The following is an 18,428-nucleotide window of genomic DNA, read 5'->3' as shown; positions in this document are numbered from 1 at the left end:
AGGCTTCCGGGCCGGCCGGGTCACAAGGCGGCAGCACATCCGGGACCATCAGCGGCGCCGCCATGGCGACGGCTTTCAAGTAAGTAACGGGCCTGGCGGTTGTTGCTCCACGGTTTGCGCGGCGCTGGGGTGTCCCTCCCGTTCCTCGTCCCTTGTGGCGGGCGGGCGATCACCCCTCTCCCCGCTCCTGAGGGCCGCGGGGGCCCTTGGGGCCTTTACCCCGTTATCGCCGCGGCCCTGCGCCGTCCGCGGCAGCGTGGGCTTGGCGGGGGGGAGGCCTCCGGTGTGTTCTTTTTAACTGTTATCATTTTCCTTACGGTGCTGTTTCCCACTTCCTTGGGATCTGCTGTTTTGGTGCATCCCGGTGCGGGAAAGGTGTGGGTGCAGTCCAGGGGGCAGCTTCCAGGGTGCTGAGGGGGCCAGAGCCCCAGAAACCTGCGAGGAGGGGCCGAGTGACGTGGGTTTGTTCGGGCTTAAAAAGGCACAACCAAGCGCAGAGGTCAGGGAGGCCTTGGGGTACCTGATGAGCAGGACTGGGAGGTGATCGTCCCCCTGTACTCGGCACTGGTGAGGCCCCACTTCAAGTACTGTGTTCGGTTTTGGGCCCCTCACTACAAAAAAGACACTGAAGTGCTGGAGCATGTCCAGAGAAGGGCAACGAAGCTCGTGAAGGGTCTGGAGAACAAGTCTTACGAGGAGCAGCGGAGGGAATTGGGGTTGTTTAGCCTGGAGCAGGCTGAGGGGATACTTTATCGCTCTCTACAACTACCTGAAAAGAGGTTGCAGTGAGGTGGAGGTTGGTCTCTTCTCCACAGTAACAAGCAATAGGACAAGAAGAAATGGCCTCAAGTTACTCCAGGGTAGGTTTAGATTGGATATTAGGAAAAAGTTCTTCACAAAAAGGGTTGTTAAACATTGGAACAGGCTGCCCAGGCAAGTGGTGGAGTCGCCATCCCTGGAGGTATTTAAAAGACGTGTAGACATGGTGCTTAGGGACATGGTTTAGTGGTGGTTCTGGCAGCGTTAGGTTGATGGTTGGACTTGATGATCTTAAAGGTTCCTTCCAACATAGACAATTCTATGATTATATAATAGAGTGGGGTGTGGAGGAGACAGAAGAGATAGACTGTGGATGCAGGTTGAACCGTGATTCTGAATAAATACTGAAGGTGGGGAGTCACAGTGAAGGGTGGTCAGCCAGGGAGGCTGTGGTATCTCCATCCTCAGAGACAGTCAGTGCAGTTGGACAAGGCCCTGAGCAATCTGTCTGCTCTGTGTGGACCTGGTTTGGCTGAAGGGTTGGATCTAACACACTCCAGAGGCCCTGCAAGCCTGAAGTGTCCCATGGTTCCTGGGGCATTAGAAGTGGAGGAAAGCAGCCTTCTCTGCTGAAGGGAAGAGGTACAGGCACAATGAGTGTAGCGAAGCAATATAAGGAGCTTAAAACAATAGGGAATTCAGTGGCTTCCCATTTATATTTGCTCCTTTTAGAATAATAGAATGGTTTGGGTTGAAGGGGACCTTCAAAGATAGCCTAGTCCAACTCCCCCTGCCATGGGCAGGGACATCTTTTGCTCGATCAGGTTGCACAGAGCCCTGTCTAGCTTGACCTGCAACGCTTCCAATGGTGGGGTATCCATAGCTTCTCTGGGCAACCTGTTCCAATGTCCTTCCTTCCTCCAGATTTACAGCTTAAATCAAGGTTTAGCAAGTGCTCTTACATGAATTGGAAGAGAACAGGCCACATGTGGGGCATGTGGGGGACCAACAGGGGTTAATTCATGCTTGCCATCATGAATTGTGATACCTCTATATGTAAGTTTGCATTTGGGAAAAATTGCCTTTTGCGGTTATCCTTTCCCCCACCCCCCACCCAAGTGCTTATTGTAACAAAATTGAGAAGGCTTTGTTCAAATGCTAGTGACACTTTTATGAGTTTTTTTTTTTTTTACTTTAACTTTCTCTGCTTAAAATACTTATACACAAATGCTGTTATTAGTATATAATTAATAACAAGTATTAATTATTTCTCAACTGAAGCACTGCATGAAGCATATTTCTTAATTTTATATTCTTAAAGATTCTAAGAAAAACTAACATTTCAAGTCTATAAAACTGTTTTGAACCATTTTGTACATCTGAATGCAGTCCTTGAACTAATAGATATTTCAGACACTAATAAAATTAACCTTTCTATATTTCTTCAGAAACATTCTACACCCTTGTCTCAATAAACACTCCTTTTGAATTAAAACTAATAGTCAAGATTATTGAGGTGAAAGCTAGTAGTTTTTGTTAGGTGTGTGTTACAGCACGTTCCTTGTAAGGAAGAAGCATTTTGGAAGTGAACGAGAAAAACACCTTTTTCTTAGATCAGTTTAGAGTTTCCTCATAACCATATTGCTAAGCCACTTTGCTGGTCATCCTGATTCTCAAATTATTTCTTGTTGTAGGTTTGTGCTTGCTTATCTTTTTTGCTATCTTTTACCTGCTTGGGAGCCTGCATGTCAACTTCTATTTCTATTTGTTTTAGAACGGTGGAACCATTGGAATATTACAGAAGATTTTTGGTGAGCAAAACACGATACGCATATATAAATTGCTTGTAATAAATGTTTTTCTTGCTTGCCTCTGCTTTTCTAATTCATCTGTGTGGAAAGCTGAAACTATAAGGGAAAAACAAAATACTCACTGAGCAGGGGAAAAGTGGTCATGCTCTTCAGAACATGTTTTTCTATCTGTCTGTGGCATTGATGCTGCAGCAGGTTGTGTCCCTGTTCAACTTGATGGGTAAATAAAGGCTTCTGTTGGCTTTGAAAAGAATGCGAGTTAAATTTGACCAAGGTGGTGATGCAGGTTTGTGTCTAGTACAAAGTTATGTGAGAACAGGCTTTTAGATGCTACTAAATATAAATAATAGAGAATATTGCTGCTAACCATGCTCACTGTAACTGTGATGGAAAACTGCTGACTTTGTGGTATATTAAATTAGTCTATCCATTACTAAGGTACTGTCGACTTAGAAGTGGGTCCAGTCTTATTGCAGTCAGTTTTGGTTCTCATAATTGAATCAAAAGTATTTGCTTTTGAGAAGCTTGAAATTGTGATGAATACTAATTCACATTAGTATTGAATTGGTGCAATTTCTAACGTAAGGTTCAGGTGTTATACAGCTTCTGACTGACAGTATTTGAATGTTGAGGTTTTTTTTGGGGGGGGTGTTTTGTGGGTTTTTTTTTTTTTTTTCCCCTTGTTCTTTAGTTCACTCTAACATTAATTTTAAGAGCTCCATTAAGTGGGGATAGGGGAGGGGAGTTGCTTACAAGATCTAAACAATGTAAGCAGGTAGAAACTCTCATTTTAAGGTATCAGTGAGTACTCATTCTTGTATGATATTCTGAATCTAGCCTGTATTACTTACTCTTGAGACAATCAATCCGTTGTTATATTTATTTTCTAAATAAATGATCATAAATTAAAAAAATAGTTTTTTTTTTGTGGGCCTACAACTGCAAACTACATATCAGTTGATGGAAAACTGGCTAGAATGTGATTGAGTTTTCCCTAGCATTTTTTTAGCTGCATATTTCTGCTAAAAAGAAGAGAACACTATTTTATATGAACTCCTATGGCATAAATGTTGGTGTGTTATTTAATAAAATATGTTTTCTAATTGGAATTTTGTAATTTTTGTTTAGAAAGAGAACTGTCGACCCGATGGAAGGGAGTTAGGTGAATTCCGGGCAACCACTGTCAACATAGGCAAGTGCTTATTTGGAATAATAATAATAATGGGGGAGGTGTTATTAATCTCAGATTATAATAGTGACCTTAATGACTTGCTAATCTGTTTTCTTGGTTCTTACATTTTGAAACAAGAAAGAGGAAGGATTTTTATTTATAGTTTTCAACAAGCATTAAAAAGAATGAATGGTACAGTAATATATTTGAGCATTGTTATTCGGTTCTGTTTGTGGACTGGTATGCACAGCACAATTGAGGTGGTCATGGAAGCTTGTCGCTTTCTAAGATCAGCAGCGTGTGTTATAGATGCTGAAGGCAGTGTCTAGGCATATCCTATAGAGATGCCCTAGCATTGAAAGAGGCAGTGACTGCTGACTTCTGCTTTGTTCTAAGCTTGATGAGCAACTGTCTCGAGCAGAGGCAAAATACCTCTTCTGCAGTGAGAAGCAGCACCTTACCTGCTTTTCTTACACCTCGTAACTTCTAAAAGTAAAATACTGGTTAGCATACCAGCATGGAATCGTTGCTGATTATTGCTCAAACTTGACACTGCAGGCTTCTTCCATCAGGTCTTGCTTAAGTCAGCCAGAACGTGGGTTTACAGTAACCATCTATGATTTCTGGTTTAAAAAATTATGACAGGGATCAGTACTGGATCCAATTCTGTTCCACATCTTCATTAATGATCTGGATGATGGGGCAAAGTGTACTTTCACCAAGTTTGCAGACAACACCAAACTGGGAGGAGTTGGATGTGCCAGAGGGTTGTGCTGCCATACAGAGGGGCCAAAAAAAAATGGAAAAATGGGCCAACAGGAACCTCATCAAGTTCAACAAAGAGAAGCCGAAGTCTTGCATCTGGGGAGGAACAACTGCAGACACCAATATATGCTGTGAGCCACCCAGCTGGAAAACAGCTTGACAGAAAAGGACCAGGGAGTCCTGGTGGACACAAGGTTGAACATGAGCCAGTAATGTGCCCTTGTTGCAAAGAAGGCCAATGTTATCCTGGGCTGCATTAGGCAAAGTATTGCCAGCAGGTTGAGGGAGGTGGTCCTTCTCCTTTATTCAGTACTGGTGAGGCCACACCTGGAGTGCTGTGTCCAGTGCTGGGCTCCCCAGTACAAGAGAGACATGGACATACTGGAGAGAGTCCAACAAAGGGCTGTGAAGATGATGCAGGGACTGGAGCATCTCTCCTATGAGGAAAGGCTGAGATAGCTGGGACTGTTCAGTCTAGAGAAGAAAAGCCTGAGGGGCGATCTTATCAATGCATATAAATACCTCAAGAGAGAGTGTAAAGAAGACAGAACCAGGCTGTATTCAGTGGTGCCCAGTGACAGGACACGAGGCAGTGGGCACAAACTAAAGCACAGGAGGTTGCCTGTGGACATAAGGAAACACATTTTACAGTGAGGGTGACCAAGTACTGGCATAGGTTTCCCAGAGAAGTTGTGGAATCTCCATCCTGGGAGGTATTCAAAATCTGTCTGGAGATGGTCCTGGGCAACTGGCTCTAGGTGGCCCGGCTTGAGCAGGGTGTGGGACCAGATGACTTACTTCCAGTGGCCCCTTCCAGCCTCAACCATTCTGCGTGATTCTGTGTGATTGACTGTTTAATAGAGATATTTAATAGATTCTGTTCCCACCCTGGATTCATCGAGACTTTGCTTATCCTGTGTTTAGTATAAAATGATGGAAAGTAAACACTTTGTGAAGGTGGATGTTAAGTAAGACCCTTTGAATGGAAAAATAGATTTTATTGAACAGCACTTTCTCTCTTCAGGTTCAATTACAACTGCAGATGGTTCTGCCCTGGTGAAGTTAGGAAATACTACAGTGATTTGTGGAGTTAAAGCGGTATGGTTGGTTTTTATTTTAATTTAGCTGTTAGCTGAACTTGTACATTTGTATTTAGAATGAATGAATCCCTGGCAGAATTACAATAATATGCCAGTCAGACACAATAACAGTCTTTTACCTGAGTTACTTTCAGACATGGAAGTTAATGTATAATTTAATTTGTTTATCCTACCTGTATAGTCTGAGAACATGTATTTCTGTGGTGTGTATTGTGTATGGGAAAGGATATATACAAAAATAAAGTCTTTGTTATTTCTAGATAAAAGCTCTGTAATTGAAGAGTTCGGAATATTGATCAATAAGTGCATTGGTAATTAGTTGGCTGGATTATTAAGTGCCTTGTAGCCTCAACTTTACCGCTGGCCTGTCAAGAACTGTGAGACAAACCACTTCACATCCCTGTGTCGTTTTCCCATAGGAAAAAAACAGAGAAGGACTGATTAAAAATGGCTTTTGTAAATCTCATTGTAATGGTAACTGGCAAGAAAATGACCATTCATATGTGGAACAGCTGGAAAATCTTTTTGTACAAAAGTCAACTCTTCATTTTTGTCTTTTTGTTCTTTAGGAACTTGCTGCACCTGCAGTAGATTCTGCTAATAAGGGATATATTGGTAAGTTTTTCAGTGTGGATCTTGGTCAGATCTTTTATTGCTTCAGCTAAAAGGCTGTAATGATGGGACAGGTTGAGTGTGTTGTGAAGACTTCTTAAAAGAATGAATTTGGGTAAAATTGTATTACTTTCCTTAAAATCAGTTTCCAAATTGACATATAGGCAGTGGTGCTTCAGAAACTTCAGAATTCCTCCTGCTCTGCTTGTGACTTTTCCATGTAAAGCTACATTCTTATTGCTGATTCCAGGCCAGGCTGAAAGCAAACCTGCAGCAGGGGGAAGTATGTATGTTATGAGGGGAAAGGCAGTTCATCCATAAAAGCCTGTGGAATGCAAGTTTGTGTAAAGGCATGTAAACTTTTGTCTTGAAGTCCCAGTAGGCTAAAAGTTGAACTCTTAAAACCAGTGAAATAAACTGTTTATTTTTTGGAGAATTGTTGAAGGCCCAGGGGTACATCCTCACTCCTGTTTAGTTTCTTTTGAAACAAAATAATTCTGTGGAGCTGAGAGCTTAGACTAAATCCCCTTTTTATAAGGCATCTCCAAAGTACGTTGTTTTCAGTGAACTTGATTATGCTTATTTTTTAATTTTTTTTTTCACAAATGTTTTTGCATGTTTTTGCTTCAAGTCTAAAACATCAGATTTTAATGGCTGATGGAAAGCATACCTGTAAAGTCAGGCAGTGGGATGAAAATTCTGTTGTTTCTTGATCTATTTAAGAATGCTTAATGCTTAAAGAAGAGTTCATGTGGGGTCAGGATATTCATAGCAGGATAACAAACAGAAAATGGTAGTTAGGAGTATGTGTTTCTCCATGGAATATATAGTTTCTGAGTAGAGTACTACAAGTTCTTTGATACAAACTCATGCATAACTTTATTTTTGAGGGGAGAAGTAGTAAGGTTTGACTGAAAAAATTCTTCGCCTTGCCTTTCATTTGAAGAACATAAAATAGTATTAAGGGTGTGTATTGTGTTATCTCTATTTTTGATATCCCATTGCCTGCTTTCTTTAGTTTATGACTAATGATACTTGCTACTTAGTTCCAAATGTAGAATTGCCATCCCTCTGTTCAACGAAGTTTCGCTCTGGACCACCTGGTGAAGAGGCCCAAGCAGCCAGCCAGTTCATTGCAGATGTGATTGAAAAGTAAGAATCACCTTAATGAATTTAAAACACAAACAACTCTGCAAGGCAATTTTCTATTTCCTGCTTTACTCTCTTGTTTTATTTTTAGTTCACAGATAATAGCGAAAGAAGATCTATGTATTGCCGACGGCAAGGTAAGTTGTATCTCAAAATGAAGATGGACGTACTAACAAGGTCACAGTGTTGAGGTGTTAAAAAAGGTATTTGGGGTTATAAGTTGTTTCGTTGTTTTTGTTTTTTAGTCTTCATAGCTTGGTTTACATGGTTGTAAAAATCGTATGATAGAAGTAAATATCTTTGTTCATATGCCCAGCATTTTCTTAGGTATCGCACTTAGCTGCTGTAATATCTTATATGTGCAAACCTTTTTTTCATAGCTTGCTTGGGTGTTATACTGTGATATCATATGTCTGGACTATGATGGAAACATTTTGGATGCCAGTGCCTTTGCTTTGTTAGCAGCATTAAAAAACGGTGAGTCTTCCCTAGAGCAAGAGATGCACTCTGGTTAGTGGTGCTTGGAGAAATTTGTTAGTTTCGAATCATGATGAATAGGTGACTGGTTCCCAGTTCCTTAAGACTGGTTTTATCCTGTCATTTGAATGCTACGTTACTAAAATGAAAATACAAAGTGGAAATGATGGTATGGATGCCATAGATGTGTAACACCTAGGAGTAGCATCTTTTGTATGCATATTATTGCTCTCTTATAATACCCATATCTATTCTGCCATGTGTTCTGCTATGTCAGAGATCTGAATCTTTCAGCAGTGGTTATAAACAACTTCAATGTCTGGATCAGGATTTTACCTTGTTAATGTAGTTTTTGTAGGCAGAATAAGTTGTTGGGGGCTTTGCTTATTTGTCACAACAGAATATTCCTAACTTAATGCATTGTAGTTTGAAAAAAACCCGGTTTTAATGCATGCAACATATGGATTGATGATTCACAGGGTTATAAATGCATGTAGGAGGCAGTATAAAGGGAAGCTTAAAGGAAGGCCTCCTCTTCTGACTTGCTTGCCTTTGAATTCCTATAGCTCCCTTGCTCTTGATTTTCTTATCTCCAACATGGTATGGGTTGTCAGACCCAAGAGTTATCTGAAGATGAGATTGCACTGCTTTTTGTATGTCCAGTAGGCTTTTTGGGGAAAGAGTACTTTTTGTTAAATATGAATGATTTTAAAGGTATTGTAATTGTATGGCATTTTGGAAGCAGAAAATGCTTCTGTGTAAGGAAGAATGTTAGCTTGAGGAGAATACTTTCTCAAATGCATAGTTTTAAGCTGAATACTTTCCTCAAATTCAAGAATTTTTTTGTACAGCACACCAGTAGTGTAGCCAGAAAGCTATTCTGATCTGTTTTCAGTGGCTTATCAATATGGTAAAAGAACAGCTTAAATATTTCAGTAGTCTTGGACATGTCTGGGCCTACTTAAACCAGCAATGTTTAATATTATACCATTGTCATTTTTTTATCTCTTCAGTACAGTTGCCATCAGTTACTATAAATGAAGAAACTGGTTTACCAGATGTTAATTTAAAGCAGAAGAATCCTTTGATTATCAGAAAGCATCCGGTTGCCACATCCTTTGCTGTATTTGATGAGTAAGTTCGTAACTGTTTTGTACTTATGAAAATAACTGTGAATGTAAAAGAAGTGAACGACAGAGGATGCCACCAGTGATGTTCCTGCCCTTCTTATGCACTTGCGCTAGTTGAGAGTGTGTGGTCTCAAGCAGTGCTGTTTCACGGGATCTTAAGTCTGTGGCCTCTCTTGTTGAACAGAGCTGTAGTTCTGTGATATGAATGAGTGTGCAGAACAAAACAAAGTCTGTCCAACTTCTTCCTGTGACTTAAAGCAGAAATGGTTCCCAATCTAAAAGATATGCGTAAAATTACGGGAATAGGTATTGTTTTATGTTTTTCCAGGATCTTTGAGATGAAAGAATGTTACCAGTGTAATTGATGTTTTAGAAGCCTGTGTAAATAACTGATATGGAAGATAGTAGTTTTTGAACAGCTTATACCAAGGATTTAGTCAACAGGGGAAGTAAGAAGTAATGGTCCAGTTAGAACTATAGAACCTCTGGATAACTGAAAACATCATTACCCAAGATGAAGTATGACCAGCACTCTTACATCATTGTTCATGTAGGTAAAGAATCTTACTATGAGAACTCAAAGTAATCGCATCTGATAACTTCATTCCTCACCTGAAATTTTTTACTGGCTCTTCATTAGTCCAAGTATGTTAAGTACGTGTTCTGCTGCTGTTCATAGGAAATGCCATTATTTATGGTGGTATCCATTTGAAAAGTAGAAGATGACAACTGAGCTGATGCTCATTGTGCTATGAATCTGATGTAAGATTAGGTATATTTAGAGATGTCGGGGGTTTATGGCACATTAGTCTGTATTCGCAGAAATGATTAACAGGCTCTTTCATTCAAATATGAGATGGGGTGGGGGGAGCGCTAAACTCAAATGTTGACCAAGTGATTACCAAAATGAATCAAAGCAGAAAGTTATCAGTACTTGAGAGTGCTTCTTTTAATTGCTTTAGTACCAATTCTTGTGGGTCTGAAGTTTGATGTAGACTGAAGGTGAGAGAGTTTGGATAGCATGATAGGCAGACAGTTGTCAGTAGGGTATTATTTGCACACAAATCACACATACTTACCAATAGACAAAACAAGTTGCCTTTGGAAGAAAGCTTTCAGTGACAGTCTGTTGGTCTTTGTTCCCTTCACTGAAGCCAAATGTTTCAGCAAACAAGTTACTGATGTCTCTCTTTACCTCCTATAATTTAATATTTGAGGGAGTGTGAGCCTGTCTGTGCCTATGTTGGGTGATTTGGATTTTTTTTTAATTACGGTTTATTAGATTTTCCACAGCTGTTGACACAGCCCTCTAAATAATATCCTTTACCTGCTCTGGCTTCCAGAGACATTTTTCTTCTGTGTAAAAGCCCTCCTTGAATAAATGAAACTTCTGGGTTGCTGAATAGCATGACCATGGGTGAGGAACGCTGGTGCAGAGTGTTGTGCAGCTCCACAGCTGGCTCCTCTGGAGCCAAACTGTTCGTAAATGATAAGTTTGATGCGTCGAACTCTCGGTGCATGCCAGGTCCCTGTGTCATGCAAAGGGCTGATGCTGCACAGGGCACATGGGTAGAATTAATATAGCAGTTATTTTTGAGTAGTGTGGCTGTGGACTGATGTTTTGGTTATACTATTGCTGTTAAATGGCAATATGAAATTATTGGTGAAGTTTTAAATTACCAAGAAAACCGTTAATTATGCATTGCATATGAGTTGAAATTGAAAAATTCTGTTACCCTTCCATGTATGTTGTGTAATCAGCTCCTGTAGCCCTGCTACCACCTTCCCTGCTGCAAACTTGTCACAGACAGCAATTAGCATAGGTGTCCTGCAGCTGCTCAATTTAACTTGATTACATCAATATTAAATTTTAGTTTAACAATGTAAACTGAGACTTCATGAAAACTTCAGCTAAAGCCTTTCCTGTCATGATACGTACACTTCAGCCAAATGTTTGTAGTGGTAGTGATCTTTATTATTATTAGTGCAGGCCTACACCTAAAACCGATGCTGTTGTCATAACTATGAAATAAGTGACTGCATGTTGCAAATGGCAGTTCAGCGGCATTTTCCTGCAATACAGGGGCGTCGCAAATCTAGGAAACTTAGACATAATGATGTATTTTCAACAGCGCGTATTTTAACAGACATATGCACTTGAATATGTGGAATCTCCCTCTTCATTTTATGGTGTTTTTTTTTGTTTTAAATTGGTGCATTTTGGTAAGAAAACAGGTAAGCCTGAGCACTAAATCCACCTACAAGTATTTTGTAAGACTACAGTAAAAATGAATGTTAGGAGAACTTTGCAATAACATTATGGAGCAACAGATACTAACTTGTCTGCGTATGTTTTCTTTCACAAGCACATTACTCATTGTTGATCCAACTGCCGAAGAAGAAGACTTAGCAACTGGAACAGTAACTATTGTAACTGATGATGAAGGCAGACTGTGTTCTGTCCATAAACCAGGTACTTCCAAGTTTATGATACAGGAAACTATGGAGATGATAATCTTTTCTTGACGTAGATGTTACGTACCTGCTTTTCTTTGTAAAACGTGGGTGCTTTACGGTAACAGGCTGTCTGCTAGAGTGACTTGCTTTTGAAATTCATTTTGAAAAAGGTGGCACGACTGAGGTTGTAGGTCCCCATGATCGTTGTAGGTCCCTTCCAGCTGAAATAGTCTATTCTATTCCATGTTCAAAAAGAAGTCACAGCTTGACCTACATACAGCAAAGGACAGATCTTGAGCACCTCTCCTGTTACTCCTGTTTGTTTCTATTTTCTTTGCCTGAGGCTAGAGTTGGGGAAGCTGTATGCTCCCCAGGTGAAAGTTGTTGGTCATGAGAATTACTGTATTACTTAATACTCTCACTTGGAAAACACATTTAGAGATGTGTATACATAGAAAATCAAGTAGTTCCCTTTAATTTTTAGGTGGAAGTCCTCTTACAGGAGCCAAGCTTCAGGACTGTGTCACCAGAGCAATTACAAGACACAAAGAAGTAAAGAAGCTGATTGACAGAGTAATAAAAAGTATAAAGCCCAAGTGAACAAAAGGAGAGATCTTTTCAAAAATGGATTTGTAAAAATTGTATTTGTTACAGTGTTCACAAACCTTTTATACTAAATAAACAAATACCAATACTACATTTACAAAGTTCATTTTTTTTCTAAAATGTTTTTCATCCATATACTATGTACAATGCTGCCAAGTGGTAAAAAATACAAGATAAAATGTTCTGTTAAAAAATTAGGTGACTTAAGGAAATCAGACCCTAGCTCCTTTATAGATGAAATCTCTTAAGTTCTGTAGGGCTGGCTTCTAAAACCAGTTAATTTATTTCAGTGTAGCATCAAAAGTTCATTTTCCCACCAGTAATGTAAAACACTGATTTGTTTTTAAGCTTTCTCCTCTTTAATCTGAAAAAAAAAAAAAATCCCCTCTGAATCAGTTTTTTATTTGGGGTGGAGGGGGAGGGGGAAAGAGTCTCAGGATTTTGGAGGGGCCGGTGTGCCTCTTTTCCTTTTACTTTTTGAGTGGCTGCCTGAATGCTGTTGATGATGCAGGCGAGCTGCCTGTGCTGCTGCTGCTGCCGCTGCCGCCATAGCCATTTGATGCTGCAAGAATCGCAACTGAGAAGGGGGGAGAAAAAGCTTGTTAGTGTTGACTATAAAGCTAGGTTTTACGCCAGGAAGAATGAGGGGTTGGGGAGGGGGAATGAACATGAAAAAAGAAAAAAAAAAAACGAGGAAGCAACAGGTTGACAAAAGGAATACACCATGTACTGGCGCAATGAGTACAGTCAAGCAGCACCAGTGGCACAGAAGCCTGCTGAGGGCAGATCTAATGTTTTACACATGTACTTGGACAGCTTTGTTTCTTTGCCCCTTTCTCCATTGCAGTAACTGCAGTAACTCAGCAACTTCAGTGAATGTTTGGGTTACATAGTACATTTTTAATATGATACCTTTTCAGTGTATGTACTGGGTGTGTTTTCTATACGCAACACAAAGAGGAGACTGTGTGCTAAAAAAATATTAAAATATTTTCATAAAGTATCTGAATGACAGAATGCTAAAGGAGTGCTTTGCCAGAGCTGTTGCTTCCATGTACTGACTATAGCAGTGCTATGTTTGAACTTACAGGTGTTTACATTCACACTGTTTTGAAATCTACTGGCACCTGGCAGAGCTTATTTAGATATGTGCCACAAGCAGTCCTTGAATGTTAGCAAATCAGGAAGGTGAATGGCTTAAATGAATAAAAATAAATTCAGTGCTCCAAGCTGAAAGAACCACAGATTTCAAATCTTTCATGATAGTTTGCCAAAATTCGGTGGTTTTTTTTATTATTATTTGTGAGACCATAAAGACAATTTAAGAAAAAAAGAAAAGTCAAAGGGGCAAAATTTTTGTTTTCAGAGCTGAGAATTGTATTTTTTAAATCGTATTTATTTATTTATTTTTAAACAGTCAGAGTGAAGTTGCTGGATTACTTGTATCTGTTGCTGCTGCTGCTGCAAGGCTTGTTGCTGCTGTTGTTGTAAGGCAGAAGAGAGCTGGAGTCTCTGCTGAGGAAGGCTTTGCCCAGGTCTGTTCGCGGCAGAGCCAAGCTGAGACAACACTAAGAAAGGAGAAGGGGAAAGCAGGCAGGTCAAAGAGGGCAGGTGGAATTTGTCGGGGTCAGGCAAGGAAGACATAGGAATAGAGTGTAACAGAAAAGGGGGATCAATAGAATTAGTTTCAGAGTCAAATTGGAAACAGTGCAGAATAAAGTATACATGATATACATAATCTGTTAGTTAGAACATAATTAGATTATGAAGTGCTTGTGGAGACACAAAGAGGTTTCTCGTACTGGATGTTAAGCACACAGTTAAAGAAACATTCCTCAATGAAGTCTGGCATGGAAGTTCCTGTATTTTCTTTTTGCATCAAGTGTGACTTATTTTCATGTGATATTATCAATTTACTAAACTGCCAAACAAAGCAGTATTTCTTGTATAATTCACGTGCTGATAATAAATAGTAAATTGTTCTGAGCTAACATAAGACTTCTTTAAGACCAAACTTCATTTCAGTGTGACGTTATCAAGATACACACTTCACTACAAAAGGAGGCTCAGCAAGCACATACCTGTGGCTTGAGGTTGCATAAAATTCCCTACTCCAGTCAGGTTAATTACAGCAGCTTGTTGGGCAGATAATGCCTGATCTTGATTGGATGGACCTTGGTCAGACCCCTAGCAAAAATGAAAAGCTTGATCCTTATTACCAAACGTCGGCATCAATGAATAAGTAAATAAAGCCAGTATGAAGGCAAACTTTTGAAGTGCCATTAAAAACATTTGATTCTACGTCTTCCAGTGTGCGTAGGCCGAGGCTATAATGCAGTCACCATTAAAGTAGAACGAACAGATGTCAAATGCCCCAAAATAGGGCTGTTTATGGCAGAAATGGTATTGTGCCTGTTATCTAGCAGAAGTCCTATGTCATTGTCAACTTCCATGCAGTCAGCAGAGACTACAGTTTATGGTTGTAATCTTATGACATTTCCTGTCCCAACCCCAAAGTCTTCAGGTGACACCTGAAAGCATCCATGTGCAAAGGTCCTAATCAATCAAAGCGTGAAAAGTCTGAAACTTGCATTCACATGTTCATATTGTGCCCCACACTCCCTAATTTCATAAAAAAATACAAACCCTGCTTTTAAAATTTTATTTCCAGAACAGAGTAGTTCTCACAGTAATCACTCAAATGGAATTAGTGGAGTCTGATCTAGTGTCTACTGAAGTCAAAGGGTACTGAATTATGACCTTTTCCAGAACTTAAATTATGCACTGATTCATAAAGTGGGCAAATAAAATATTATGTATGCAATTCAAGCAAAATGTATGGCTTATCAGTCAGAAGAAAAAAAAAAAGCTTTTGAGCTGGTGCATTTCCAGGAGTTGCAATGCTTCTTTAGAACAACCATATGAAATAACGCCACTAAGATCTAGGTAAACATGACTAAAAAATTGCACATTAAGAAGACATCAGGATCTCAATGGAGACGACTAAGACAGACTTACAAAGTCATAGAACCAACACTTGGGGCAAACCCCCCAAGTATATTCTGTTGGCAGCACAGAAAATTGTTGGTCTTTTTGGGCTTAGTTTTTTTCCACCAAGCACTTGGATTACAGCACTGTGAACACATACGTTCCTGTCCTTACTGAAAGCTGAGGAATCTGCTTTTCACAATAGCTCATTTTAGCGAATGACCCTAGTCTTACTCCACAATGTGTGGTAAGAGAGAAGTTCCTTCAGGCAAGTTAGGCAATGCAGAGAGATTGATTTCCTCCAGAAGAACTTTCTGCTGCAAGAAGGGCTAGATTTAACATCAGCCTTTTTGTAAATGCCCTTAAAGGTCAATGTCTAGAAAAATAAAACCCAATAGCACAAGCTTGCTCAAATTATTTTAGTAATTCAACTAGTAACTGACATTTGGATTCTGAGAATAAATCTGCAAGTCTCCCACTAAACTGTCCCACATTCCAGAACAGGGTCTGTGACATGGGAGACTATACACCATAAAAACATTTTAAAGAGGCATCTTATTTATGAGCAGTCTACAGCAGCACAAGCAAAATTATTATGACAAACCTGAGTATCCAGTAGAGACTATTTGGTAAGCACAAGTCTTGGATGTCCAGGGAGACAAAAGATAAAGAATACAAAAGCAGAGCAGCTAGTTTTCCCAAATTGCTGCATTAGTGCTGGTAAGATTTTTAGGCACAGGCAGCACAAACCAACCATCAAAATTTGTCATTTTGAGAACACACAGATTGGGCTCTATCACGACTTCTTCAGTGATTAAAGCCTTTAACACTAATTACAGGCAGCAGCAGAGCTAGTGTCTTAAGATTACAGCTTTCAGGCCAACTGATACTTTCTCTGGTGCAAAGAGAACAATTCTGTCAGCCAACTCACAGCAGTGTAAGTAAGAAGTTTTAGTTACTCCAGTAATCGTGATTGTGTTTCTTCTCTGTTCATCTGATATATCTGCTAGTTATGATAAACAGGACAACACTGAACTGATTTTACACCACTTGTACATGGGCTGGCTCTCTTCATGCTACAGTGAGGCAATGCTTAAGCCAGTTGTTTTGCTACAGTTCTTCTACTCAGGACATAAATAAAAAGAGTATAACCCAGCTCCAGCCATGGCAACAAAGCCACTGCACTCTTCGCAGTTTGAGGAGGTTTTGGAGGAAGGCTTTCCTTCCCCTCTGCTTCAGATCTGTTGTGTAAAGGCTCATTTACTTGTGGAGGTGGGGAGAATAGGAGAAACTGGTTCATCCGTGCACCCCAGACTGAGGGCTGTTAGCACACGCCTGCTCTCCCTGTTGCTGAGGGCTACAGGTTGTAGGCTGCTGAGATTGCTGCTGTGGAGAAAACCATGACAGCTGCTGCTGCTGGAGTGGGTTAAAAATAAGTGAACCACCTGGAAACTGTTGAAGATTAAAAACAAAAGGCATAATTCGATCAAGCTCCTGAGTTTCCCACTGTCCTACGATGAACATGACATGGATAATGATGGATAATGATAAAACCTTGGAGGTTTCTTTTTGGGGTTGCTTTTCTTTTTTTAGAAAAAAACAAACCCTTTAAAATTAATCACTCTACAATTGATGTTGTTTGTGAAAAAGCTCGGAAAACAAACCTGCACTAAATTATAGCGAGATATTTCCACAGGAAAATACATTATTATTCTAACTAAAATAGTAGAGATTGTACTGATAGTGGAAATGAAAAGGCTAGTCTTCAAAAGCACTGTATACTATTTTCACTTTCAGAATATTCCACTGAATTTTAATAGATGCTTCCAATCAACAAGCTGCAAGGTCTAATGAAAAAAAAATAATGTTGAAGTGAAACAGTCTTGATTCCTCTCCCTTACCCTAGGTTTAATTGCACCGATTTCAGCCAAATTATTCTTGACTTACACAAGCGGCAGGGGTAGCTTGAAAGGATGTACTTCAACATGGAATCAGATAAATACAAGCATTAAATTTTATAGAAGAGCTCTACTCTGGCGTAACTGCCTCCTGTGTCTGCCCTTTTCCATGTTTCTGGAGTGGGATGAAGAAGTAGCAGAGCTACAGCTCATCTGTTACTGGTATTAATTTTTGAAGCATGCAAAATTCATGGAACACTGAAGCTGCACGTTTTCACCTGAAACTTGCAGCTCACTCACTTCAAGATCCAGAACTACATCCACTTCTGCATACACTCCCTGCTCTGCTTTTAAATGAAGCTCTGACATAATTAGCAACTTTTGCTCATGTGTATATTTGTATGTATACTTAGTGGAAAGAAAATATTTCCAGACCTTCTAAACTCCTTATCTTACATGAACTTCTATTCCCATTACCACAAGCTCTTTCAAGCTATTACTGCACCTACCTGTGCACGTTCAGCTCAGCTTTTAGGCCTTGTATGTGTAACCCCTGAGCGATACTACTGTACTGTTTTGTACTTTTAAAATAATCATAACTTCAGTTTAAAGAATGATGTGCAATAAAAGCTTAGGCAAATTCTGAAAGTAGAAGATTGTATTTTAGGATTAATCTCTTGAATTCAAACATCATCATTTTTAGATTGTTACTGAGAACTAGCTGCTTTGTTGTGAGCTAAGAATATAATTTCCACCTGGTATCTTTATGGAAGTAGCTTTTTCTCTTGTTCTAAGTGTTTTAAATAAGCAATTTAAGTTTGCAGTATATGTTTTGTCTAATCAACTGGCTTCAAAGATCTGTGGGGGGCAATGCAGTAAGCAGCACTAAACACGTCTCTAAAGATAATTAAGAAATTATCATTATTATTGTGTCCAAGTGTATCAATTACCTGTAGAAGATTTAAGGGCCGAAGATTTGATGCATTTTTCAAACCAAAGGGGCTGCCTGTTAAAGAAAACATCTTTTTATTAGTAGAAAGTCTTTACTTAATTATATATGTGTATTGCAATTAATACACCTTTCCACTGGGATCATTTCTAACCATTTGGTAGTTGGAAAACTGGCAAGTTTAAACTTAATACAATGCTGCATTTTCCATAATGTTGATAAATTCATAATTATCCAGATTCAAACTTAGAGAGAGCTGACTAAATGAAAGAAAACTGTATTGCTACTAAACATTGTACCCTGTAACCTATAACCTGATAATGCATTTACACAAAGGTGAATGCAGAGAATATCACAGCAGTTATTCTTCAGTGATTCTTCTTCTGGCTTTAAAAAGTTTTACTGTTTTACTGTTTGTACAGTAAACCCAGAAATGTCCAAGGACCCAATGAACTAACAGGCTCTTAATTTCTCAGTCATTAACAGAAAACAATCCCACCCAAAATCTTAGCAACCTTAGCACCCCTGAGGGCTTCTGCAAGACGTATCTGACTTG

General features: G+C 39.5%; 2 protein-coding genes across 13 annotated transcripts in view; one reads left to right on the top strand and one right to left on the bottom strand.

Moving 5' to 3' along the window:
- Window positions 1-22: 22 nt before the first annotated feature.
- On the top strand, window positions 23-12,132 carry EXOSC8 (exosome component 8). Its single transcript, XM_082498156.1, has 11 exons — window positions 23-79; window positions 2,534-2,570; window positions 3,699-3,762; window positions 5,531-5,604; window positions 6,176-6,221; window positions 7,265-7,370; window positions 7,459-7,504; window positions 7,748-7,844; window positions 8,858-8,978; window positions 11,341-11,447; window positions 11,916-12,132. The coding sequence occupies exons 1-11, from the start codon at window positions 63-65 to the stop codon at window positions 12,029-12,031; spliced, it is 831 nt and encodes a 276-aa protein (XP_082354282.1). The 5' UTR covers window positions 23-62; the 3' UTR covers window positions 12,032-12,132.
- A 331-nt stretch (window positions 12,133-12,463) lies between these two features.
- Window positions 12,464-18,428, bottom strand: part of SUPT20H (SPT20 homolog, SAGA complex component) — a 37,697-nt gene continuing 31,732 nt past the window's right edge. For 7 of the 12 annotated variants that reach the window (XM_082498142.1, XM_082498150.1, XM_082498147.1 and 4 more), the window contains 3 exons: window positions 17,874-17,929; window positions 14,119-14,224; window positions 13,231-13,605 (listed from right to left, as the gene is read on the bottom strand). In XM_082498142.1, coding sequence (XP_082354268.1) covers window positions 13,433-13,605; window positions 14,119-14,224; window positions 17,874-17,929 — 335 coding nt within the window. In that variant the 3' untranslated portion in view covers window positions 13,231-13,432. Of the gene's footprint in view, window positions 12,615-13,230; window positions 13,606-14,118; window positions 14,225-17,873; window positions 17,930-18,428 lie in introns of those variants that run through there. The other 5 variants (XM_082498149.1, XM_082498145.1, XM_082498143.1 and 2 more) reach the window with 2 other exon arrangements.

The sequence above is a fragment of the Vanellus vanellus genome, assembly GCF_965231255.1.
Source record: "Vanellus vanellus genome assembly, chromosome: 1".
Taxonomy (NCBI): domain Eukaryota; kingdom Metazoa; phylum Chordata; class Aves; order Charadriiformes; family Charadriidae; genus Vanellus; species Vanellus vanellus.
Note: the sequence above shows the minus strand (reverse complement) of the source record. Positions and strands in the feature narration are given on the sequence as shown.

Excerpts from the sequence above, each read along its gene's own strand:
- EXOSC8 (XM_082498156.1), top strand. Across the intron at positions 7,505-7,747 it reads TATGTATTGCCGACGGCAAG|CTTGCTTGGGTGTTATACTG; the intron begins GTAAGTTGTATC and ends TTTTTTTCATAG. Across the intron at positions 8,979-11,340 it reads TCCTTTGCTGTATTTGATGA|CACATTACTCATTGTTGATC; the intron begins GTAAGTTCGTAA and ends TTCTTTCACAAG.